General features: G+C 50.1%; 1 protein-coding gene across 2 annotated transcripts in view; it reads right to left on the minus strand.

Annotated features, from left to right (window-relative positions):
- Window positions 1-23,217, minus strand: part of CCDC83 (coiled-coil domain containing 83) — a 60,012-nt gene extending 36,795 nt beyond the window's left edge. The window contains exons 1-4 of one of the 2 annotated variants that reach the window (XM_075919414.1): window positions 22,980-23,003; window positions 12,979-13,101; window positions 4,684-4,768; window positions 3,368-3,536 (exon numbers count right to left, since the gene is read on the minus strand). In XM_075919414.1, coding sequence (XP_075775529.1) covers window positions 3,368-3,536; window positions 4,684-4,768; window positions 12,979-13,064 — 340 coding nt within the window. In that variant the 5' untranslated portion in view covers window positions 13,065-13,101; window positions 22,980-23,003. Of the gene's footprint in view, window positions 1-3,367; window positions 3,537-4,683; window positions 4,769-12,978; window positions 13,102-22,979; window positions 23,004-23,058 lie in introns of those variants that run through there. The other variant, XM_075919413.1, reaches the window with a different exon arrangement.
- Window positions 23,218-26,194: the final 2,977 nt, after the last annotated feature.

Raw genomic sequence — 26,194 nt, forward strand, 5'->3', positions numbered from 1 at the left:
AACTAGAGATATGGTTCAAGCAAGGGGACCTCCCTACATGCTTGCTTGAGTTGCAGAAGTAAAATAAGTGAAAGGCTGCATTCCTATACCGGTTGTGATGGGAACAGCTAGTTTGAGAACTGATAAGGTAACTCCTTGTTTTTGTTCTCACCCTGATATTAACGAACTGTCTCTGCCCTCTGTTTGTTTTAACTCCCTGTCTCCTTGTTGTTTGGTACTTGCCTTCTGGGCTGATAAGAAAACTGTTGACCCGAATTGCTTAAAGCCATGAAGTATATGCATTAACACTAGAAGCTTCTAATTAATTAAGGGGGGGCTGAGATGCTTGGGCAAATGTTTTATGACGCGACGGAACTGTCTATATAATCTTACTTGTTACTGAAATCAGGGCTGGTTCACTTGGGAGATGGGCTGCTCTCTATTGTAGTGCACACTATTCAATAAAGAGCTTGTGATTGGATCTTGCTGGTGTTGCCTGTCTCTTTGCGGTCAGACAACGAACGGAGGCCATCCGGGTACAATTCCCCGACACCCTCATGCCATGGCTTATGAAGCCGTATACTGGCCATCTGGACCCCAGCAGGGACCACTGCAATGCCCACCTGAACTAGGCCCAGATCCAGGTCGAATGTGCCTTTGGCCGCCTCAAGGCACATTTCCAATGCCTGCTGACCCACCTGGACGTGGGGGACCATAACATCCCCGAGGTGGTCGCGGCATGTTGTGTCCTCCACAACATTGTGGAGAGGAAAGGGGAGGCATTCCTTCTGGGGTGGGGTGGGGACTGACACTGGCGGCAAGGGGTGAGCATTCAAGCAGCCGAGGACAGCTGTCATCCGACGGGCCCATCAGGTGGGAGTGTGCATCCAGGAGGCCCTGAGGGAGAGGTTCTCTGAAGGACCCCAGTAACTCTCCCCAGGGTCTCCCCAGCAGGGGCCCTTGCAGCCCTATCTCTTCCCCACTACACCCCCTCCCTTTGCCCTTTCCCTGACCTCTCAATAAACACTCCTGTTTGGTTTTGAAAAAAACAAAATCTGTATTGATGTAACTTTAAGAAAAGGTGGGGGGGGGGAGGGAAGGCTCATAACCTGGAGCGGGGGGCTCAGAGTTGTGAGGGTCATGGGGGGGTGGCTTGATGTGCCACCTCGAGTGCGGGGACCTCATCGGAGTTGGGGTTGGGTGGGTCCGGGGACCGCTGGCACCATGCATGGTTCCACACACTCCAAGTCCTCGCAGATCTTGTGCACCAGAGTCTGCTCCATGTCACGCAGGATGCTGATGTGCTGGCACATGAGGTCTTCTTGGACCCTGGCGCGTCTTTGGGTCCCCAGACTCTGGAGGCTGGCTGCGGTAATGTGGCTCAACTCTCAGTCCCAGCTGGTCTGGCTATGGAGAACACAAAGAGGGAGAGGTGGTCAGTCATCCATGCAGACACTGTCCCTGAGGCCCTCCTCTGTGAGCAGCAACCAACAGTCCTTGGGGCAGAGGAGAGGCATGTTCCGGGAGCAAGGCTATGTGTGTCCTGCTCAGTGGGCCATGCCACACAGGGGTCCCGTTGTGCCCAGAGGACCATGCTGCCCACTTCCTGCCCCCCGGCCTGGACAAGCAGGCAAGGGAAGTGTCCGGCCACAGTGGGATCCCCTCATGGGCAGTAGAGAAGCTGGGAGCAGCCTGGCCCTCCCTGAGGTCCTCACACACAGGTGCTGCTTGCACTGCTGTCTCACATGTGCAGGCATGCCCGTGTACTGCGTGTGGCACTCCTCAGTCTGTCTGGGGTCGTGCCTGCACCCTTGAGGCTAGACTGCTTCCTGCATTGGTGGCTCCCCCGCTGTGGCAGGATGTGTGTGACCTCCCCTGAGCCTGCCAGCAGGATCCCACCCGTGTTCAGCGGCTGCCTGCTGCATCCACATGCCGCATACTAAGACTGCACACGGTTGCACGGGCACGGACCGCAGCACAATGTCCAGCCCGAGTGACACTCGCCTCCTGCCCCCTGTGCGCCTGCCTCCCCCGCCTTGTGTGTGAGACACAGTGAGACCACTCACCTGAAGATCCCTGGGAGACATCCTGGCTCACTGGCACCGGCTCCAGGGACAGGGTCACGATGTCCGTCTCCTCCTCTTCCTCCGCCTCTGGTTGGCGCTGGTCCTCCTTCTCCTCCTTCACTGAGACCTCTGGCCAGGTGATGATGGGGGTCTCCAGGCTGGAGTCCACAATGACAGGTGGAGAAGATATTTTCCCACCCCCCAGGAGCCGGTGCCATTCGTCAAAGTAGAGGCAGGTGATATCCCTGGCGGAGCTCCTTCACTTTACTCCAGACCTGTTCCAAGGTCCAGGAAGGGTGTCCGCACTCGGCCAGAGACTCAGCCATCTGGCCATAAGTGTCCACGTTTCAGCACTTGGACCGGAGATCCTGCAAGGTCTCCTCCTCACCCCACAGCTGAAGGAGGGACAGGATCTCCAGTCTGGACCAGGAGGGTGCCTGCTTCTTGGTCCCCTTGGGTGGATTCTGGAACCTCTGGGACTGCTCCCTGCAATGGCCAGAGGAGTCTCGGGGGGCTTGTGGCTCTGCCATGGGTGGCAAGGCCTGTGGCAAGGAGAGCAGAGTGGTGAGTTGCTGCTCCACAGCCGGCTTCCTGCTACAAGGCTTGTCCAGGATGCCTACCGCTTGAAAGGGGACCAAGAGACAGGAACTATAGAGTTGTGATTACTTTGTATGGAGTGGCCACCAGGTCACCTGTGCTATTTCCTGGAGGCCTCTTCTTTTGAAAAAAAAAAAAAAGCCCTCCCCCCGTCCACACACACCTTTTTCCGAAAGAGCTCTTTCGGAAAAGGCATTCTTCCTCGTAGAAAGAGGAAAAAGCCCTCCATTCTTTAGATTTACTTTCGAAAGAACGCAATTGCAGAGTGGATGTTCCGCAAGTTTTGTCAGAAAAACAACTGTTTTTCCGACAAAACTCTGTAGTGTAGACATACCCAGACTGAGCAGAGACTAGGAAAATCTGAAACCTGATTCCAGAAGGCATACTGAAAAGTTCTGAAATCAGACAAGACAACAAGCCCTCAGGATGGAGGGGTCTGTGCCCAGCTTAGTTGAGGATGGAAGACAACTTGTATGTTTTTTCAATGTGGATCCTCGAGAAGGAGTGGAATTTTTCTTTACTGACTTTGCTGGAGATCCAAATCACTGTAGCAACCAAACCAGACTGAAAGTTTGGGAGATGCAACTTGACTGAGGTAAACCTAGGGAGACACTAGCCTGACATCAGACCAGGTAGATAGGTAGTACTACTTTTAGTACAAAATTGAACTCAACTCTAACTATGAAAAACGGGAAACAGCATCCCATAACTAACTTACTACTCACCTTTCAGAAGCATTTCTTGGTCTCTAACATACTGCCATTTCTCCCTCATTGCTGCCTCTACATCATCCCTGGTTACAGTCTCCTTTTGCTCTAGTTCTTTCTCCTGTATTTTCAAATCGCTTAGTAGATCCCTGATGTGTCCCAGCTGTTCTGCCTTCAGACAGTCATTCTATGAGAGGAACAACAGTAAGATATATAATAAAAGGAGGGTTAAAAGTTTCTTACAGGTTAGGAAGAGTTCTTTTTATGCATCTTCGTATGAACTGGGGGTGAGGGGAACTTCAGTTCCCTCCTCCACACAACTAAACCCTTACCTTGCTTTAAGTTATGATAAGAGAAGCCTGGATACAAAATTTGGTGGTCTTTGCTCTTACCCTTTAGGAGGATTCCTGAACAGATGGACGAACAGACAGACTTGCTCACTCAAGTATACAGACAAATTCTCTCAAGTATAGCGAGAGAGAAACAAAAGTGAGTATTTCTTCACACAATGCACAGTCAACCTGTGGAACTTCTTGCCAGAGGATGTTGCAAATGTCAAGGGTTCAAAAAAATAAACTACCTAAATTCATGGAGGATAGGTACATCAATGCCTGTAAGCCAGGATGGGGGCAGATGGTGTCCATGGCCTCTGTATGCCAGATGCTGAGAATGAGAGACAGGGAATGATTGCCTGTTCTGTTCATTCCCTCTGGCCCACTTGGCACTGGCCACTGTTGGAAGACAGACTGCTACCTGGCAATGTTGCAAATTGAGCCTGCAAAGTTGAGCTGGGCTCTTTTTCTCATTTTTCACTATATTTGAGGTTACACAGGCCAAACTAGTCCCTCCCTCATTTTCACTAGTGCAACACCCACTACATCAGAAGTGATTATTTAAATGGCATCTTCTTATTCAACAAATCTCTGAATCATTATCTGCTCACTTAAGTGACAGAAATAAGATCATACTGCTATTTATTCCTCTTAGCCCTGCCCAGCCAGTAATGCTAATTGATTCCATTTCTTTTTGTTCAGCACCCAAAGAATTGTTTACTACAGTCCAAATTGTTATTCCCACGCAACCCATTTTTACACTTGCTTTTAGAACAGACCAGCACTTTAAGTTACATATAATCTAGGTGACAAAATTATATCTCCTTAAGCATATAAAATAATTCACTAACCATGTTTGCAAAATAGGCTTTGCAAAATATTAATTGCTACTAATACTGTAGTTACAATAAGCATGTTTAGTTTACAATGATAAATTATTTAGTTTTACTAGGTAAATACGGTAAAGAGTATGAGATGGAAAAGAGATGCATGTTTACTTACTCTTTCATGATATTTGTCATTCTTTTCTTTTAGTTGCTTTAGTTCAAATAGAAGCTGATTAATTGCCTCTTCTTTTAACTGAATTCTGAAGAGAAAGAAGCATATAAAGAAAGAGTCATAATACATCTATGGAAGAGAGAGGGAAGGAGAATTTTTTTTGTAGATGCAAATACTAGTTATGCTTTTTGCCTATGGATCTCAAATTGCTTTGCTAAGGTGAGTGAGCATTGCTATTGCCATATTATACATGGAGAAACTAAGCCTCAAAGCAGTTAAGTAACTTTGCACAGCATCACACAGTGAGCCAATAACATAGTCAAGAGTAGAACTCAGATCTCTCCACTTTGTCAGCTGCCCTGTTTCCAGGACCATGCTGTCTCCCTGATAGGTCAACCAATGCCTCTTCAATGCACAATTTTGAATGAGAGGTGGAAATTCCATGGGTCTCTAGTCACAGATTCCACTAAATTGTCCTGACAGAGGTTGGAGTTTGCTCCCTACAGAAATATCTGGAGATTTGGCTTCCACTATGCATTCCCTGCTAGTGGGCTATACTGAAACACACAAATATATGCACGTGCACACACATATGCATACAACTTGTTACAGCAAAAAAAGGGAACTGGCCCTTAATAATTGTATTGCAGAAAGGCTGCTTCCACAACAGTGTGGAAAGGCTTCCTGTTATTCAAACAGGCAGCTTCCATTGGCCTGTTTCTGACCAGAAATCAGCCAATGGGATTGTGCTGGGTGTGGGAGCAACGACTGAATCATCCCTCCTCCCTTCCGGTTTTTAAAGAGAAAACACCCTGCAGCCGCGTTTCTGAGTGGCATGCAAGGCTGCGGGTAAGCCGGGGAGCCTGCGTGGGGCTCCCCACTGCCTCCACGGGCCAGATCTGGTGGCTTGGCAGGTCAGATCCAACCCACAGGCTGTATTTTGCCCAGGCCTGCTCTAGTCTGTCCAGCCTAAGTTCTAACTCTTGCTTCCTGAAAGTTCTGGACTTTCAATATCTGTTTCTCCACAGACTAAAAAGTAACATGTGCAAAGAAACAAACATGCTGGATGGGATTGTTTTTGTTCTGTGCCTATGTGGTAGTGGTCATAGGTCAAGCACAGCAGTGGAGTTAGTTAAGATATTGTCTTAAGACAGAGATAATATATAAGAAAGGACGGGGGCAGCATAGAAAGGAACAATTCAGTAAACTGGCAAGAAAACGGAAGACATTATTCAGCACACACACGACTTCCTATATTCCCCCACACTTTTCCCACAGAAAAACTGTCACGAGACACCCTACCTGGGAATATTTTGAAGAAATTTGTCTCCTTGGTAAAAAAGGAAAATGTGTCTAGTGTGAACAGTGCAGGTCACAGGGGAGCTGCTGGAGTTCAGGGGCAGGCCCCAAGAACCTCATCTCCCAGAAAACATGCAGGCCACAAGGGGAAGATGCTGGAGGCCGGGGTCAGCCTTCAGAGCCCTGACCTCCCCAAACATCCTGCAGGCTGCAGGGAGGGCTGCTGGGAAGGGCAGCCTCTCAAGCCTGCTCCTCCCAAACAACCTGCAGGCTATGGAGAGGCTGCTGGAGGCCAGGAGCAGCTGCTGGAGCCCGGTCCCCACCAGTCAGTCTGTAGGCCACAAGAGGGGGAGCTGCTGGAGAGGAGGGCATCCCCTAGAACCTCGTCCCTCCCACACAACTCGCAGGCCACAGGGGGGCTACTGAGGCCAGGGCAGCCTGCAGAACCTTGCCCCCACTTCAACAGCCTGCAAGCCATGGGGGGGGGGGGGGTGCTGCAAGCCAGAGGCAGCCCTAGGAATCTTGCCCCCCTCAGACAGCCTGGAGGGGGCAGCAGCCTCTAGGACCTGGTCCCCCCAGGCAGCTTGCAGGCCGCAGGGCGAGACAACTGAAGGAGGCAGTAGCCTCTGACGCTCCAAAGCCCGGCCTCTTCCCAGACAGTCTGCTGGCCCTGGGGGGTAGGAGGATGAGGAGAGCCTGCTCCCCAGAAAGCTTACAGACTGCAGGGGGGTCGCTGGAGGCCGAGGGCAGCCCACAGAGCATGGCCTCCCCCAACAGCCTGCAGGCTGTGCGAGGGAGGGTGCTAGGGGGACGGAAGCCCCCAGAACCGTGCTCTTTCTACACAGCTTACTGGCTGCAAGAGTGCCTCTGAAGGCAGGAGACAGCCCCCAGAGCTACATCCCCACCTCAACATCCTGCAGGTTGCAGGTTGGAAGGGATGATGCAGGTCAGGAACAACCCCAGGAACCTGCCCCCCACAACCTGCTAGCTGCAGTGGGGGCGGCTGGAGACAGCTTCTGGAACCTGGTCTCCCCCAGACAGCCTGAACGCTGCAGGGGGGCCCTTGAACAGGCAGCCCCAGAACCTGTCCTCCCGATAGCCTGCAGGCCAGGTGGCGGTGCTAGAGGGCACGGCAACCTCCAGAGGCAACCGGGAAAGGACCCGCTGGCAGGGGAGTGCAGCCCTGGCCTCCTGGCAGGAGTCACCACTGGAGCAGCACCACCCTCACCGCCAGCCCTGGTAAGACCCCACCACAGCCCCTTGCCCTAAGCCACCCGCCCACTGCCCCTCCTCACCTCGAAACTCACTCCAGCCTTCATTTTCCTTCATTTTTTAAAAATACAGTCATTGAAATAAAGCATGTATATTTTTCATTTATTTAAAAAAAATTACTTCAGTTAAAGACCCAAGCAACACCGGGAACATCTGCTAGTTAAATATATTAGGTTACTAGTTATGCCAGTTTCTAAAACCATACTTAATCTACTTCATACCTCTTTCTAGAACTATCTTATCCTGGGGCCCAATAAAGGCATATGTAACCAATTACTGTTAGTTCCTCTACTGTTCCAACAATTATCATTCTTCCCCCCATTCCTATTAGCATGAATTGAGTCAAAAAGAGATTTTTTTTCTCAATAATTTTGATCTTTGGATCATGCAGGGATTTAGTCATGTAAGTTGCAAGTTATCAGTGTTGCATCTTCTGCTATCAATATGCCATTCTGGATATCTGTTCCAAGGCATTCTTTAGATTCTCTCAACGATTTTAAGGTTATTAAGAGGAAAGTATAGATTGAAGACATGGAGGAGCCTTTGGCTACAGTAAAAATGTACTACCGATCAAAGACATTATGGTTCAGTAGTTTGCCCAATGTTTACTAATTTGCTGCTATTTAAATTGCGTTCATTTTATCAAAATTCTTCTGGTCTATTTTGCTACTCTGAACATCGATGCTGATCTTAACTTTCATCATAATGGGTGAAGGAAGTGTCAAGGGAATCTGAGGTTTAGCCATCTGATGATATTAATGTCTCTGGTTTTGGTTTTTCAGTATCAAAAGCACATAGATATAGAATACATTCTCAGGGATTTTCATTATCCTGAAAGCACTATCAAAATTATGTCAGATTCAAACAGCCAATGAACAGGCTTGATTAACAATCTCTTCGGTACTGTTTTCTTCTGGAATATCACATGCAATATTTAAATCAGACTAAAATCCAGTACCAAAATAATTTGATAACTCATTATGGCACATCACCATAGTTCACAAATGAGTTGATAAAGGTCAAACCTCCCTTGTCCGGCACCCTTGGAACCTGAGTGGTTATGAACCACAGAGTTTGCTGGACAAGGGGAGATCAAGGCTCCCTATCCAGGTGTAGGGCTCTGCTCCTAGCTGGGGGTGCATTCCCTGTCACCTGCTGCTGCTTCCAGCCCCCCACCCTGCCAGCCCTGGCTGAGGCTGCATTCCCTATCATGCCAGCCCCGCTACCTCCAACCTTGTTCAGTACTGCACCCCCCACAGCGCCAGCCCAGGCTGCACACCTAGCTGCCGGCACTGCTGACTCCAGCCCTGGCTAGGGGTGTGCTCTCCACTGCCAATCCCAGCCAGGACTGCACTCCTTATTGCCGGCTCTGATGCCTCCAGCCCTGGCTGGGGCTGCGCTCTCCCACTGTACCAGCCCCGGCCAAGGCTGTGTTTCACACTGCGCCAGCCCCATTGAGGCTATGCTCCTGACTGCTGGGCCCATTGCCTCTAGCCCCGGCTGGGGCTGCGCTTCTTGCCACCAGCCCTGGATGGGCTTCACTCCCCACCTGAGGATCTACTCCCCACCACCAGTCTAGCATGGGTTGCACTTCTGAAACTGGGCAGCCTGGATTCTCTAGTCTAGCAATATCTGTGGTCTGCCAGACCAGAAATCCTGGAGTTTAAAGGTTCAACCTATACTATCAAACATTGCATTAGGAAATTCTATTAATGATTTAAAAACTAGCAAAAAATCTATGAACAGTAATGGTAGGAAATTTCAAACCAAGAGAGAAAAAGCAGACATGGAAGTTTTTTTAGTACTTGCCAAATTAATCCTTAAAATATACCTGAGAGATAGGTTCATATGTATTATTTTGCTAATTTGTACAAATAAGAAAACTGAGGCAAACATTAATAGAGGTCATTAACATTAACAGAGATTTACAGAGGTCCTGAGGGAAAAAATAAGATATGCAAATCTTCCACTATGGTATTAAGAGATTAAAAATAAATTATTGTAATTCCCATATCATCAGAAGACTCTCCTGACAAATGAGGCATCTGTTGAGATGCTGGAACTGCCAAAACTGTGAAATGACAAGAAAGCTATTGTTTTTCTCAGCTTAATAACACAGTTTGACTGTTTTGCAATGGGATGATGTATCATTTTCTTTGTTGATTTATTGAGCCATATTCATCCCTAATTTAACTCAGCTGAATCTGATTACTCTATGGGAGCGCACAGTGTGCTTCTTGCAAAATGTTAAATAAAGTTTATGCAGTTCTACAGAAACACTACACAAAATCCTGAAAACTCTGGCAAAATACACTTGATCTGTAAGCAGCTTCTATTCTGCTGCCTGGCTTTGTGTTCCTTTTCCAGACACTGAGGCTTTGTCTACACTGCAGGGCTTTTATGCAAAAAGTTTTTTGCAGAAGACATCTTCTGCAAAAACTTCTTGCTCAAAGGCACATCCACATCTCAAAAAGCACATTGCAAAAGCAATGTGCTTTTGCGCAAGAGAGTGTCCACACTACAGACACTCTTGTACAAGAAAGTTCTGATTGCCATTCACAGAATGACCATCAGAGCACCCGTGCTTTTTCAGATAGGCTCTTTTTGCACAAGTAACCCCTGCAGACTGTCCACACATGACTTTTTGCGCAAGAGTTGTAGCGCAAAAAGGAGTTACTCCTCATGGGGAGAGGAATAACTCTACCGGCAAAAGCCTTCTGTCCTGTCGATTTACTGTATTATTTTTTTTGTGCCAAAATGCGCCTGAGGTCTGTATGCTCTGCTGTTTTTTGAGCAAAAACGGCCATTTTTGCACAAAAACTTTGTAGTGTAGACATAGCCTGAGCTAGTACTTGTTATCCTTCAAATGCTCATGTGAACTATTGAATATTTGCCCGCTGCTGGGGGCTTTTTCTTTCCAAATTAAGTCTGATAAAAGTCACAGAGCTAAAAAAATTCAGATAGCTAGTAAATCAAATTATACAATAACATATTGATATGTTCTCCTCTTTCCTCCCTTCTCCACTGCTTTAACATTTTTTTCACTTTAGGGCTTTCCCTCCATTATTTTCAGTCATCAGTGGACTATCAAACATGTAGCTTTTCCCAGTGCCAATAGTTTACAATGAAAGAACTTTCCATATGGCCATTTCCACAACTATAATATTTAACCGTGACTGTGTAACTTAGAACCACAGTCACCATAACACTGGTTCCAAACAACACTGTTCAGTTTGTGTCGACACAGCAGCTTTTTCTGCCATCATGACAACTATGTTTGTGTGGCCACACCTACCAGCGAAGTTGCCTGAATCCATACAAGTGCATGCTGGAGAAACATGTTCAGCTTACCTGTTGTTGCCTCAACAAAGAACAGACTGCCTCAAGGACATGCAAGCAGACACAGAGAGCAAGACAGGCTGGGATGCCTTCCCCAGGAAGTAAAACAGATCCATATGCAGAAGAGGTGTGAAGGGGTGTGAAAACATCCCTCGTGATCCCCCAAGCAAGAATGCTCCAGCCAGCCAGGGGAAGGCAGGAGTGTTGCGCTGCCAAAGCCTTCTTCCCTCATGCTCTGACTAGCCGGGGAAGGCTGGGGCTGATTTCCCCACTTGTTTGGAGGGCCATGGGGGGTGCATTCAGAGGTATAAAAAAGTACCTCTCCCCCCCCCCCAGAAATTCCTGCATATAGGCCAGTCAAACTGGTTACTTAAATACAGTTTGGGAGGCTCATCTCCAGTGAAAAATAGAATAGTGTGCTGAACTGTTTACAAGAAGGGAACCAAGTGCCAGATATGCCTTCAGCAGGGACAAAATACTGTTAACTCTCATGCGGAGTAACTAAGCTTTAATCCTATGGAGATATGTCTTCAGAAACGACCCTCCCAGTGACCAGTTAGAGATACAATTCAAAGTTGTAGTGTGGATGGGCCCTTAATCGGCTATGGGTCTTGATGGATTTTGTGCCATTAGAAGGTGTTATTTATAATAACCAGGGATTTTACATTCTGACATGAATCTGTGATGTATCTGATTATGTAGCTATTGAAAGAGGGAGGACTCAACTTAGTTAGAAAGATACAGTTGGGGCAACAAAATATGTGCTCCCAACCAGTTATAAGAACTGAGCATTGTTTTTAGTAGGGGAATTGTATGCTTAAGATACATCAGTTAGTAACAAATTAGTAACAGCATGATAAATGTAAATAAATAATTCCTTTAGCCACATGTGCCACTAATCCATTAGTAACCTGACAGAAAGTCCTTGTGTGAGCAAGGCCAAAGATGCTATCTTTTGGTAACCATCTTTCCATTCAGTTTGCAAATCCTGGAATGAGGCCAATGATGCTTATATATAGCTACATAAAATGTTAAAGCTGCAATTTTGCCCAATGTGCTAGTTCTACCAAAGATACTAAATAACACTGACTTTTATTTGGTTGTTGTTTCTGATCTTTGTTAATACATTGAAGCAAAGATGATTCAGTAACTACTATGCAACCAGTAATCCGAATCTATCTTTGACAAGAAATCCAGGAGAAGAAAGGATGGAGTCTATGATTTTGGGGAGATCATTTCTAGATTATCTATTTCAGGAGATATATTTGTAAGATCCAATGGATCCACCAGCTTTTGTTTGTTTGTTTTTGGGGTTTTTTGTTGTCATATATCATGCATGGATCCTGCTCCTATTGAATTAATGAAAATAAGGAGTAAGTAGTGGGATCCATAGTATGTCAAGACTGGCTTCTCCTGATAAGCTTTCTGAAATATGACTTTAAAAATGCTTTTTTAAAAGTCACACTAAACTTACTAGGATTCCAGTTCGATCTCAGAGATAGGTAACTTGGAAACTTTTCACAAAACATTATCACTGGGCCAGCATAACTACTGATCTTACATGGCATAACTTCTAATTTACACTGTTGTGAAATGAAAATTGGGTCCTTTATGTTCAATGAACAATGTCTGTGCGCTGGATATTTACCCTATTAAGGCTGCTTTTTATTTTTAAGTCACTGGGATTTTCGATGGGTAGCCTAATGATGATATAGGGAGAGCACCGTTGTACTCATGTGATTCCCAGCTGACAGAATGGCCCCACAGGATCTTGGACAGTGACATAACTTTTAGCAGCCCTGAAGCTGCTCTGTTACTTCTTGAAACCAAACTAGTGCCTGGCAAAATGAGGATCTGGAGGTTGTAAAAGTATTTCTCAGTCTATTTCACACCCCACCCCGAGTTGCACTAGCAGACCAGACTGCTAGCCCTGAGTATCTTGTTCAGTGATTTCATATCTATGTGAAATCTAGGCAATCTTAGAAATCTACAATTACCAGAATCAGATGTCAACTTCAAATTTTTTTGTCTGATATTTATTATTAATAGACAAAAGGCCCATTCTGTACAAGTGTATAGATACGTTACTTTAAAAAAACTTTGAGAAAATTCAAGCAAGAGGAATTCCTAATTCCTAACCTGAGCAAAAACTAAAATGTTTGACCCATTTTAAACATTTTCTCCCATATGCACAGGTTTATAATTTGCATATTTCTAGAATATCCATAAAAACCACAAAAAAGTACAAAAAAATAAATTATAATCATCACATTTCTCCATGTTATAACAGCAAATATTTTGACTGGCTATGGTAAGTGCCTTTTGCTGTCTGTTTTACATGTGACAAGCATTTTATACAACTTGAGATTTTAAATTAATGAAACATACTGAAATGCCAGCAAGGCTTCTGGGAAAGATGATCTAGCTTGTAACTGCCCAACCTGATTCTCTTTTTTCTTCTTCTTCTTCCCCATGGTTTACGCTGTATTTATTCTGGATATTAGAACATATCTAAGAAAAACAAATGAAGAAAATTAATGATCTCTATATCTACACATTCTTACCTGGCTGTGGCACCTGCAACAAACAGCTCTGAAAAGGTGATCTTTTTATGAGGGAGGGGGAGAAATAGTGAAACATTAAATCAAAGGCTAACCCAAATCACTTACCAAAAAATCTTTCCAATTTCAGATTGGTTATTTTCTCCAAAATCTAATATTATAAAGTTACCTGGTGATGTTTAAAATAAGTTTAGAATACAAAATTCCTTACCTGTGAATACAAAGGAGCAGCAAGGTCTGAAGTAAACAGGATGAAATTCAAAAAAGAAAATGCACAGTACTCCACTTAAGAAATAACAATCACACATAATACCTAGGAAAGAGCACTGCAGAAAGAGATGTGGGGGTTAAAGTGGATCACAAACTATGGAGTCAACATTATAACACAGTTGCAAAAAAAAAAAAAAAGAAACACCATTCTAGAACAGGAAGCAGCAACGTGCGGCCATGTCATAAGTGACACGCACAATATCAACGGGCTCCCCATTACTCCCCCCAACCACAATAGGGAACTCATGTAGGTGATCCAGCATCGTGCCTCCCACAAGATTGGAGCCAGCGGTGGCTTCCTGCGGGGCGGGAGCCCATTCATTGTGCATGCTCTGCAGACATGAGACTAAGCAAGGGGGAAGGAGGGTCTAGGCACGTTCGCACACCACAGGGTATGTGACACAGCGTTATGTGTGCGTTGTCTCTGCTTGCAGAAGCGGAAAAGATATACGTCAGCAGTTTGGCCCTGTCCCTTTCTCCACTTGGGTGATGACTTCAAGGCATGTTCCAGGCTAGTCAGTTGCAGCCAATGGGGATGGTGGAGGGGGGAAGAAGGCGGCATCTGCATGCATTTGCACTGAAGGCCAAAGTCTGGCAGTTCAGGCTGGCCTGGGAAACCCCTAGGCTCTGTGCCAGATCTGGCTTGTGGGGAAGTGCACACGCGCTCCTCCTCCCCTCCCCACAGGAAAAGCTGGAGCAGACCCCAGGACAGGAGACTAATCAGGGCACGCTGTGGAGAGAGCCCCTTCCCCTCCCAGGAGAGTGGCTCAGCCCAGGGCAGGAGGGCTAAATCTTGGCACAACCCTTCAGAAAGGTTGCCGGCCCGTTTTAAAATGTATTAGCAGGAGTATTATAAGTAAGAGAAAAGACATAATTCTGTGTCCAGTTCTGGATGCCACATTTCAGGAAAGATTTGGACAAACTGGAGAGAATCCAAAGGAGAAAACCAAAAATTATTAAAAGTCTAGAAAACAGGAAAGATTGAAATAACTGGGTTTGTTTAGTCTGGAAAAGAGAAGACTGAGGGAGGACATGATAACAGTTTTCAAGAACATAAAAGACACACAAGGAGGAGGAGGAAAAATGGCTTAAACTGCAGCAAGGGAAGCTTAGGTTGGACATTAGGAAAAACTTCCTGTCAGGGTAGTTAAGGAATGGAACAAATTGCCTAGACAGGTTGTGGAATCTCCATCACTGGAAGATTTTAAGAACAGATTAGACAAATACCTATCAGCAGGGCTCGCCGAACCGCAGTGAGCCCCGCTCGCGAGCCACGCTGTCCGGCTATCTGCGCATGCGCAGATTGTTCTGCGCATGTGCAGATCGCCTGAACCCAGCTCTTCCGGGTTGCAATCTACTCGCCATGGGCGAGTAGATAGCATTATTTGTCGAGCCCTGCCTATCAGAAATAGTCTAGTTGTTACGTAGTTCTGAGTAGAGAGGATTGAACTAAATGATGTCTTGAGGTCCCTTCCAGTCCTACACTTCTGTGATTCTATAAATTTAAAGAAATAATTAAACTGAAATATTTCTATTTATTTTAGGTTTTGAAAACACCTGTTTTTACAGTTTAAATTTAGGACCTCAGTTCAGTCGTAGAATCATGGAAAAGTAGAGCTCAAAAGAACCTCAAGGGGTTATTTATTCAACCTAAACCCAGACAAGCTTACAAGACTGAGCCCACTGTCACAGTTGTAAATACAGGCAGTCCCCGGGTTACATGGATCCGACTTACATCGGATCCCTACTTACAAACGGGGTGAGGCAACCCCGCACTAGCTGCTTCCCCCCAGCAGACCAGGGAGACGCAAAGCTAGCCCCCCCCCCCCCCCCCCAGCAGACCAGGGAGACGCGGAGTGGCTTTTCTCAGCAGACACCTCAGCTTGAGAATAAAGGACTGAGGGAAGTGAGGTGTGGGAGAATAAAACTGAGCTCTGGAGAAATGTTTGGCTAGAGTTTCCCCTACAATATGTACCAGTTCCGACTTGCATACAAATTCAACTTAAGAACAAACCTACAGTCCCTATCTTGTACGTAACCCGGGGACTGCCTGTAAGGGCCAAACCCTGAAAAAATATTATTTTGCTAGTACCACGAGGGGTTGCACTGACTTCCGCAGAACAAATGATGGTAATAAGCATTAGGCTCAGTTGTAAATGCTTTCAGGATCAGGTCCTTTATGCTAGTAGGGATCTATGACCCCCAATTCAGGAAAATTCTTAAGCACATGGTAAAGTCCATACCTCCTCAGGACAGCACTTAAGCTATAGTGCCAAGAAAGTGGATCTCTTGTGTGGACTAGTCCAGGCTAAGGTTGATGATGGGATGGAAGCTATTGAAATTCCTGTGAAATTGACACTACAGTACAATGATGGCCACGTTTCAACCTACCAGCAGTTATACTTACCTATATGCCTCTAGCTTGCATCCAGGACACATTACCCGATCAATTGTTTACAGCCAGGCCCCAATATACAACCATATTCGCTCCAGACCCACAGACAAACACCTATAGGATCTCTATGAGGTATTCTTAAAACTTAAATACCGACCCAGGGAAGTGAAAAAACAGACTGATAGAGCCAGATGAGTACCCAGGCATCAGCTTCTTCAAGACAGACCCAACAAACAAAATAACACAACACCACTGGTCAACATCTATAGCCCCCAATTTAAACCCCTCCAGTGAATCATTAACAATCCACAACCTATCCTGGAAAACCATCCCTCACTCTCACAGGCCTTGGGGGACAGGCTAATCCTCACCCACAGACAACCCTCTAACCTGAAACAAATTCTTTCCAGCAATCACGCAACACACTTCAAACATGCTCACCTAGGAACCCACCCCTGCAATAAACCCCAGTGCCAACTCTATCCACAAATCTACACAAGCAACATCATCACAGGACCTAACCACATAAGCCACCACATCAGAGGCTCATACAACCAGGGGCGGCCAGTGAGCCTAGGCGAGCTAGGCAGCTGCCTAGGGCGCCACTGGCCCGAGTGCCCGATGATGACATCACAGCCATTGACGGCTGTGCAGGCAGGGGCGCCGATTGCACCGCCCCGCCTAGGGCGCCAGCTGCTGCAGCTGGCCTCAGGCCGCTCCTGCATACAACTGCACATCCACTAACATGATATATGCCATCAAGTGCCAGCAATGCTCCTCTGCCACCTATACTGTCCAAGTCTCTATGACCCATGATGAATGGACACAAATCAAATGTTCAAAATGGTAACACACAGAAACCTGTTGGGGAACATTTTAACTTGCCCTGGCATTCATTAATGGATTTAAAGGTGGTTATTCTCTTACAAAGCAATTTCAGGAATCAATTACTAGAGAGAGTCTACAGAATGCCTTCATATGCAAATTTGATCCTATCTCGCATAACTTGAACAAAGACATGAACTGGATGGGCTGTTTTATTCAAAGTCCAAATGACATCAAAAGCTAAGTACTGGGCACTCACAGCCTACTCTATTAGCCTCATTTACCACTGACACTTTAACTGACTGTGGGGGTTGTGTGTTTTTTCTCCTCCTTTCCTACCTTCTTTTTGTGCTTCATAATTCAACCTCTGTGCCTGTTGCTCCACATTTGTCATCTGAAAAAGTGGGTTGTGTCTACGGAAGCTCATGATACTATCTCTATCAGCGGTTCCCAACCTTTTCCAGATGGGGACCCATTTTGGCAATTCGGGAAGACTTGGTGACCCAAGGCAATTCAAAAACGGGGGAGGGGGAGGCATAACTAGCTAATTGTGTGCCTGAGGCAAGAATATGAAATTGTGCCCCTCCTGTTTATATATTCATAGTAGTTATTCCATAGAAAAACTGAAAATACATTAATAATAAAATAACAACACTACATTTATTTGGGTTGTGGTGGGGGAAAGACACTCATCTCCAAACCCCTCCCCCCCCGACTTAAACCCCACACTCAGAGACTGGAGGAGTCACACTCAGGGGCTGGAGAGCCTGAGAGTCACACTCAGGGGCTACAGGAGCTGGGAGTCTCACAGTCAGGGATCTAGGGGGCACACTCACTCAGGGGCCTGAGAGTCACACTCAGGGGCTGGGAGTCAGGGCCTGGGAGTCAGGGTCTGGGGGACGCACTCTGGGCCTGGGAATCTCACAGGTGTTCCAAAAATATTAGAAACATAATACACATTCAAAAAAAACAAGTAAAATTTAGTATTTTACCAAACAGTTTCACCTGAACTTAAATTAATGGGATGGCTGAGCTTGCATTTGCTTTGCTAACTGTTGTATCCTCAGAATTGTTGTGGTACCCTCCAGCACAGTCCCAGCCTCTTCCCCTCAGGCTCCCGAACACAGCCCCAGCTCCCACCCTGATCCCCCAGGGATGCAAGCTGGCCAGGACTCTGCCCTTGTCGGCCAATACCAGCCACGGGAATCCCGGCCAGGGCAGTTGGAAACCTCTCAACCAGACGCCCAGACACCTGGCCCTCTCAACTGGATGCCCGGACATCCAACCTGAGTTGGGTGCTGCTTCTTTTCTGCATTCCCTAGCATTCTAGCTTATTTCCCCCCATGTCCAGGCATATTTCCTTACTCCAGTGGTCACTAACCAGTATATTGGGATCTACTGGTAGATCTTGGAGCCTCTGACAGGTGATCCTGATTGGTTTGGCTAAGAGGCTATCAAGTGTAGGTACTTCAGCTGCCCCTCCCACTGCTGCTGAGCACCTCCTGCCCTTTTCCTGGGAGCTTTCCTCCCACCCCTCAGAAGCCTCCTGCTTGTGGTACAGAGCACGGAAGGGAGAGGATGTCAGAGTGCCCCTTTTTCCATCATGTACTCTATCTCCACAGAACGGGGAGAGAGGGACAACAGGGTCTGGGATGGAAGGAGTTTGCTGGCTGCTTTTGAGAGTGGTGCAGGGCCAGGGCAGGAGTAAGCCTGCCTTAGCCCCACTGCACCACCACCCAGAAGCCACCTGTGGTAAACAATGTCCAGCTGGCACTAGCTCCAAACCCCTCCCCCAGTCATGTACTCTCCTCTATACCCCAAGCTCCTGCCCTAGTCCTGAGCCCCTCAGACCCAAACTCCCTTACAGAGCCTGCACCCTGAACTCCCTCCTCCATCCCAACTCCCTGCCCCAGGCTCAACTCAGAGCCCCCTCATACTCCAAATCCCTTAACCCAAGACCAGAGCCTGTGCCCCAACCCTCTGCCCCTACCTGGTGAAAGGGAGGGAGGACGGAGTGAGCAGGGGCAGGGCCTAGGAGAAGGGGCAAGAAGGAGGCAGGGCAAAGGTGTTTGGGTTTGAGGTAGATCCTAGATTGCACTTACATTCAAAAAGTGATCTCGTGCTTAAAAAGGTTGGAGACCCCTGCCTTACTCTGCTCTGAGTCACTGAAATTGTATTCAATTCAATTGATGGGTTTAACTGCATGAACAGTGTTAAACCAATTAGATTGAGTACCACTTCAGGTGACTGGCTCCTTAAGACTAAGCCAGCTGTGGAGCTGACCAGCCTAAGACCTTTTCAAATGTGTGAATGGCTCCTTAAGAGCCCCACCTGGGGAGACACTTGACAACGACCCTTTTGAAATGTAATGGCCCCACATATTTGGGTCCCAACCCATAGATTGGGAAACCCTGATCAATATGTTTTCTGGTTAGTCTCTAAGTTGCTACAAGACCATTGTTGATTTTTAAGATTTTTTTTTTTTAGTTACAGACTCACATAGCTATCCCTCTGAGACGCTCCTATCTCCCACCTAGAATAGTGATAGAGATGTAGCCGTGTTAGTCTGGTGTAGCTGAAACAAAATACAGGACTATGTAGCACTTTAAAGACTAACAAGATGGTTTATTAGATGATGAGCTTTCGTAGGCCAGACCCACTTCCTCAGATCAAATAGTGGAAGAAAATAGTCACAACCATATATACCAAAGGATACAATTTAAAAAAAAATGAACACACATGAAAAGGACAAATCACATTACAGAACAGAAGGGGGATGTGGGGGGGAGGAGGGGGGTAAGGAAGGTGAATGCAAGAGAGTTAATGATATTAGAGGTGGGGAAGGGGAAATGTCTGTGAGTTAATATTATTAGAGGTGATAATTGGGGAAGCTATCTTTGTAATGGGTAAGATAGTTGGAGTCTTTGTTAATTCCCCTGCGGAGAGTGTCGAATTTTAGCATGAATGCCAGTTCAGAGGATTCCCTTTCAAGTGCAGATTTGAATGTCTTCTGAAGTAGGATGCAGGTTAGCAGGTCACCTGCGCCCCTACTATCACCCTCCCTGCACCCCCAGCCATTATCACCGGTACCCACCCGCGCCCCCACTATCACCCTCCTGCACCCCCAGCCATTATCACCGGTACCCACCCGCGCCCCCACTATCACCCTCCTGCACCCCCAGCCATTATCACCGGTACCCACCCGCGCCCCCACTATCACCCTCCTGCACCCCCAGCCACTATCACCGGTACCCACCCGCGCCCCCACTATCACCCTCCTGCACCCGCAGCCACTATCACCGGTACCCACCCGCGCCCCCACTATCACCCTCCTGCACCCGCAGCCACTATCACCGGTACCCACCCGCGCCCCCACTATCACCCTCCTGCACCCCCAGCCACTATCACCGGTACCCACCCGCGCCCCCACTATCACCCTCCTGCACCCCCAGCCATTATCACCGGTACCCACCCGCGCCCCCACTATCACCCTCCTGCACCCCCAGCCACTATCACCGGTACCCACCCGCGCCCCCACTATCACCCTCCTGCACCCGCAGCCATTATCACCGGTACCCACCCGCGCCCCCACTATCACCCTCCTGCACCCCCAGCCATTATCACCGGTACCCACCCGCGCCCCCACTATCACCCTCCTACACCCCCAGCCACTATCACCGGTACCCACCCGCGCCCCACTATCACCCTCCTGCACCCGCAGCCACTATCACCGGTACCCACCCGCGCCCCCACTCTCACCCTCCTGCACCCCCATCCACTATCACCGGTACCCACCCGCGCCCCCACTCTCACCCTCCTGCACCCCCAGCCATTATCACCGGTACCCACCCGCGCCCCCACTCTCACCCTCTTGCACCCCCAGCCATTATCACCGGTACCCACCCGCGCCCCCACTATCACCCTCCTGCACCCCCAGCCTCTATCACCGGTACCCACCCGCGCCCCCACTATCACCCTCCTGCACCCCCAGCCTCTATCACCGGTACCCACCCGCGCCCCCACTATCACCCTCCTGCACCCCCAGCCACTATCACCGGTACCCACCCGCGCCCCCACTATCACCCTCCTGCACCCCCAGCCATTATCACCGGTACCCACCCGCGCCCCCACTATCACCCTCCTACACCCCCAGCCACTATCACCGGTACCCACCCGCGCCCCCACTATCACCCTCCTGCACCCGCAGCCACTATCACCGGTACCCACCCGCGCCCCCACTCTCACCCTCCTGCACCCCCATCCACTATCACCGGTACCCACCCGCGCCCCCACTCTCACCCTCCTGCACCCCCAGCCATTATCACCGGTACCCACCCGCGCCCCCACTCTCACCCTCTTGCACCCCCAGCCATTATCACCGGTACCCACCCGCGCCCCCACTATCACCCTCCTGCACCCCCAGCCTCTATCACCGGTACCCACCCGCGCCCCCACTATCACCCTCCTGCACCCCCAGCCTCTATCACCGGTACCCACCCGCGCCCCCACTATCACCCTCCTGCACCCCCAGCCACTATCACCGGTACCCACCCGCGCCCCCACTATCACCCTCCTGCACCCGCAGCCACTATCACCGGTACCCACCCGCGCCCCCACTATCACCCTCCTGCACCCCCAGCCACTATCACCGGTACCCACCCGCGCCCCCACTATCACCCTCCTGCACCCGCAGCCATTATCACCGGTACCCACCCGCGCCCCCACTATCACCCTCCTGCACCCCCAGCCATTATCACCGGTACCCACCCGCGCCCCCACTATCACCTTCCTGCACCCCCAGCCATTATCACCGGTACCCACCCGCGCCCCCACTCTCACCCTCCTGCACCCCCAGCCACTATCACCGGTACCCACCCGCGCCCCCACTATCACCCTCCTGCACCCGCAGCCATTATCACCGGTACCCACCCGCGCCCCCACTATCACCCTCCTGCACCCCCAGCCACTATCACCGGTACCCACCCGCGCCCCCACTATCACCCTCCTGCACCCCCAGCCACTATCACCGGTACCCACCCGCGCCCCCACTATCACCCTCCTGCACCCCCAGCCACTATCACCGGTACCCACCCGCGCCCCCACTATCACCCTCCTGCACCCCCAGCCACTATCACCGGTACCCACCCGCGCCCCCACTATCACCCTCCTGCACCCCCAGCCACTATCACCGGTACCCACCCGCGCCCCCACTATCACCCTCCTGCACCCCCAGCCACTATCACCGGTACCCACCCGCGCCCCCACTATCACCCTCCTGCACCCCCAGCCTCTATCACCGGTACCCACCCGCGCCCCCACTATCACCCTCCTGCACCCCCAGCCATTATCACCGGTACCCACCCGCGCCCCCACTATCACCCTCCTGCACCCCCAGCCACTATCACCGGTACCCACCCGCGCCCCCACTATCACCCTCCTGCACCCGCAGCCATTATCACCGGTACCCACCCGCGCCCCCACTATCACCCTCCTGCACCCCCAGCCACTATCACCGGTACCCACCCGCGCCCCCACTATCACCCTCCTGCACCCCCAGCCATTATCACCGGTACCCACCCGCGCCCCCACTATCACCCTCCTGCACCCCCAGCCACTATCACCGGTACCCACCCGCGCCCCCACTCTCACCCTCCTGCACCCCCAGCCATTATCACCGGTACCCGTCCGCACCCCCACTATCACCCTCCTGCACCCCCAGCCATTATCACCGGTACCCACCCGCGCCCCCACTCTCACCCTCCTGCACCCCCAGCCATTATCACCGGTACCCACCCGCGCCCCCACTCTCACCCTCCTGCACCCGCAGCCATTATCACCGGTACCCACCCGCGCCCCCACTCTCACCCTCCTGCACCCCCAGCCACTATCACCGGTACCCACCCGCGCCCCCACTATCACCCTCCTGCACCCCCAGCCACTATCACCGGTACCCACCCGCGCCCCCACTATCACCCTCCTACACCCCCAGCCATTATCACCGGTACCCACCCGCGCCCCCACTATCACCCTCCTACACCCCCAGCCACTATCACCGGTACCCACCCGCGCCCCCACTCTCACCCTCCTGCACCCCCAGCCACTATCACCGGTACCCACCCGCGCCCCCACTATCACCCTCCTGCACCCGCAGCCACTATCACCGGTACCCACCCGCGCCCCCACTATCACCCTCCTGCACCCCCAGCCACTATCACCGGTACCCACCCGCGCCCCCACTATCACCCTCCTGCACCCCCAGCCATTATCACCGGTACCCACCCGCGCCCCCACTATCACCCTCCTGCACCCCCACTCTCACTGCTGTCACTCTCCTGTACCCCGGTCGCTACCACCGTGGCGCTGCTATGACCCGCCGACTCGCGCCCCCGTCCTCCCTTCAACGGGCGGGGCAGTTACCAGGGCCTGGCCGGCAGGGGCGCCCCTTTTCCTGAGCTCTGAGGCCGGCCTCGCTCGGGCTCCTCAGCCCAAACTTCCCCGGTAACTGAGGCAACAGCAGCCCGCCCCGCCCCTGCGCGCCCTTTGCTGCGGCGCTGCCGCGTGAGCGTTCAAACGGCGCCCCCTGGTGGCTCCGCGCGGTCGCTACTGGCCAAGGTCCGCCCCAAGCGGAAGGGAGGGGGCGACAATCCGCTCCCATTCGAGTAGCCGGGCTGTGGGGAGCTCTGTGCACCCCGCCCCCCTTTTTTTATGGTGGACAATATCATCTCGAAAGCCATCTCGTCTCATCTCCCAGCTGCTCTGCTGGGAGCCTGCCTCTCCCTGGGAAGCTCCCCAAATCCCTATCTCAGTACCTCACCCCCACCCCTCTGTGGGGCCAACCACGAGCACCTGCCAAAATTGGGTTCAGACGTTTTTGGGATTTGCTGAAGAGGTCAGCAGTGGCAGACACCAGTCAGGAAGTTAGAATTGTTCTCCAGGCAGGAATCTCTGGCCCCATTCACAGCAGAGATCCCCAGGAGGGAAGAAGACCCAACCCAACTCTTGTGCCAGTGTGGAAATGTATTATTTGTACTGTCATCATCAGGGCCATCCTATCGCATACGTGGCTGAATAGCGCACCTGAAAATTTTGGTCCCCACATTTTCAGGTGCCCCTATGAAGCCATTTATACTTGTGCCTACGCTGGCTCTGACTGCCATCTATTGGCTCCTCTGTAGCCCAGCCCTTCCCCCACTTGCTGTCTCAGCCAATGGCAGCAGGGCTGCTTTCTCTGTCCTGCCTGCCCCCCATCCTTTCCAGACTCCTATTGGCCACACTCACTGTGTGGAGAAGGCCCTCCTGCCCCACTGCCACCACAGTCCCATGGAATTATAGGGCTGGAAGAGACCTCAGGAGTCATCAAGTACAACCCCCTGCCCAAAACAGGACCAACCACAACTAAATCAGCCCAGCCAGGGCTTTGTCAAGCCAGGACTTAAAAATCTCTAGGCATGGACTGGGCCACCCAAATAACCCAAGAGAACTGGCATCACTACAGAAATAAAATCCCTTTGATTGCACATCACACTTGGCATCTACCACCTCACACTGGAACCCATACAGGATACTATGAAGCAACTATAATCCATATTCAACGGGGACCCTAACTAGAAAGAAATATTTCTTGAATACCCACTTCTGGCCTTCAGATAACTCCCCAGATTCATCATCAAAACTAGCAGACATCTCTCCATTGAAACAACCCCATCCCGTACAAGACACCTTTCAAAATCCGTAGATCCTACACATGGCTATCACAACATATGGTGTACCCCAACCAGGGCACTAAATGCCCCACTAACAATTATGTTTGTGAAACCAGATAACCATTGGGGCTACATCTAAACTACAGGCTTCTTTCGAAAGAAGCTTTTCTGGAAGAGATCTTCAGAAAAAAATTCTTCTGAAAGAGCGTCCACACTGCCAAAGCTCATCGAAAACATAATTTGCTTTTTCAAAAGATAGCATCCACACTGAATGGACGGTATCTCACATTTAAGCTGTGATTATTATGGATGGAGTGACCACCAGGGCACCTGTTTTTTTTCCCCTTTCCTCTTCTTTGGAAAGAACTTCCTCTTCCCTGTCCACACACTCCTTTTTCCAAAAGAGCTCTTTCGGAAAAAGGCTTCTCCTCATAGAAAGAGGAGAATGTCGGAAAAACCCCTCTGTTCTTTCGATTTTCTTTCGAAAGAATGCGATTGCAGTGTGGAAGTAAGTGAAGTTTCTTCAGAAAAATGGCCTCGCGGTCCTGCCGCCCGTGTACTTCAGGGCTTTCTCCACGTCTCCCTGGTCTGCAGATCAGGAAGACGCGGAGCAAAGCCTCGGGGAAGCCGGCAGTGGAGCAGCCCAGGCACGCCTGGGCTGCCTCGCTGCCCGAGCCCCTCCGCGGCTTTGCAAAGCCTCGGGGAAGCCAGCAGAGGAGCAGCCCAGGCGTGCCTGGGCTGCCCCGCTGCCCAAGCCCCTCCGCGGCTTTGCAAAGCCTCGGGGGAAGCCGGCAGCGGGACAGCCCAGACGCCCCGCGGCTGTCCCGCTGCTGGCGTCCTCAGAGGCTTTGCTCCCCGTCTCCCTGGTCTGCTGGTCTCCAGCAGACCAGGGAGATGGGAAGCAAAGCCGCGGAGGACCCAGGCGGTGGGACCGCGGTGCGTCTCGGTCCGCCGCCCGCGTCTTCCTGGTCTTCTGGGGTGGGGGGGGGCGCAACTAGTACGCCCCCCCTCCCCAGCAGACTAGGCTTTTCTCCGGACGCCTGTGGCAGAGCAGCTGGGGCGCTGCCAGTTGGTCCCACAGCGCCGCTCTGGGCGCTACTGGACCAACCCGGCAGCACCCCAGCTGCTCTGCCCCAGGCGTTCTGATTCAGCCGCTGCTGGTCAGTTTCAGCAGCGGCTGAATCAGAACGCCTGGGGCAGAGCAGATGGGGTGCTGCTGAGTTGGTCCAGTAGCACCGAGGAGCGGCGCTAATGGAGCAACCCAGCAGCACCCCAGCTGCTCTGCCCCAGGCGTCCCCAAGTCAGCTGCTGCTGAAACTGACCAGCGCTGACTACAGGAAGCCCGAGGCAGAGTTGCTCTGCCCCGGGCTTCCTGGAATCAGCTGCTGATCAGTTTCAGCAGCAGCTGACTTGGGGACGCTTGGGGTTCTAAGTTGATTCTGTATGTAAGTCGGAACTGGCGGTCAGTTTCAGCAGCGGCTGAATCTGGACGCCAGTTCCGACTTACATACAGATTCAACTTAAGAACAAACCTACAGTCCCTATCTTGTACGTAACCCGGGGACTGCCTGTACTAGTATAATAGAAAGTGTTGTATCATCATACAATATAAGTACATCTAGTGTTTTCCAAATATAGAACAGAAATATTTATTGAATATTCTGCCCTTTCTCCATTATTATTGACAGTTCTACCATTTCCACTTAATAATTGTTAGGATTCTTTTTGTTCCTAATATACTTTCAAAAATTGCTTCACTTTCAAAAATTGCTTCACTTCAAGTGCACTAGTATCTTTAATACTGAAATGCATTTGCTTTTGGCATGAAGTGGAGGAGCAAAAGTCCCCAG

This window comes from Pelodiscus sinensis, chromosome 1, assembly GCF_049634645.1.
Source record: "Pelodiscus sinensis isolate JC-2024 chromosome 1, ASM4963464v1, whole genome shotgun sequence".
Taxonomy (NCBI): Eukaryota; Metazoa; Chordata; order Testudines; family Trionychidae; genus Pelodiscus; species Pelodiscus sinensis.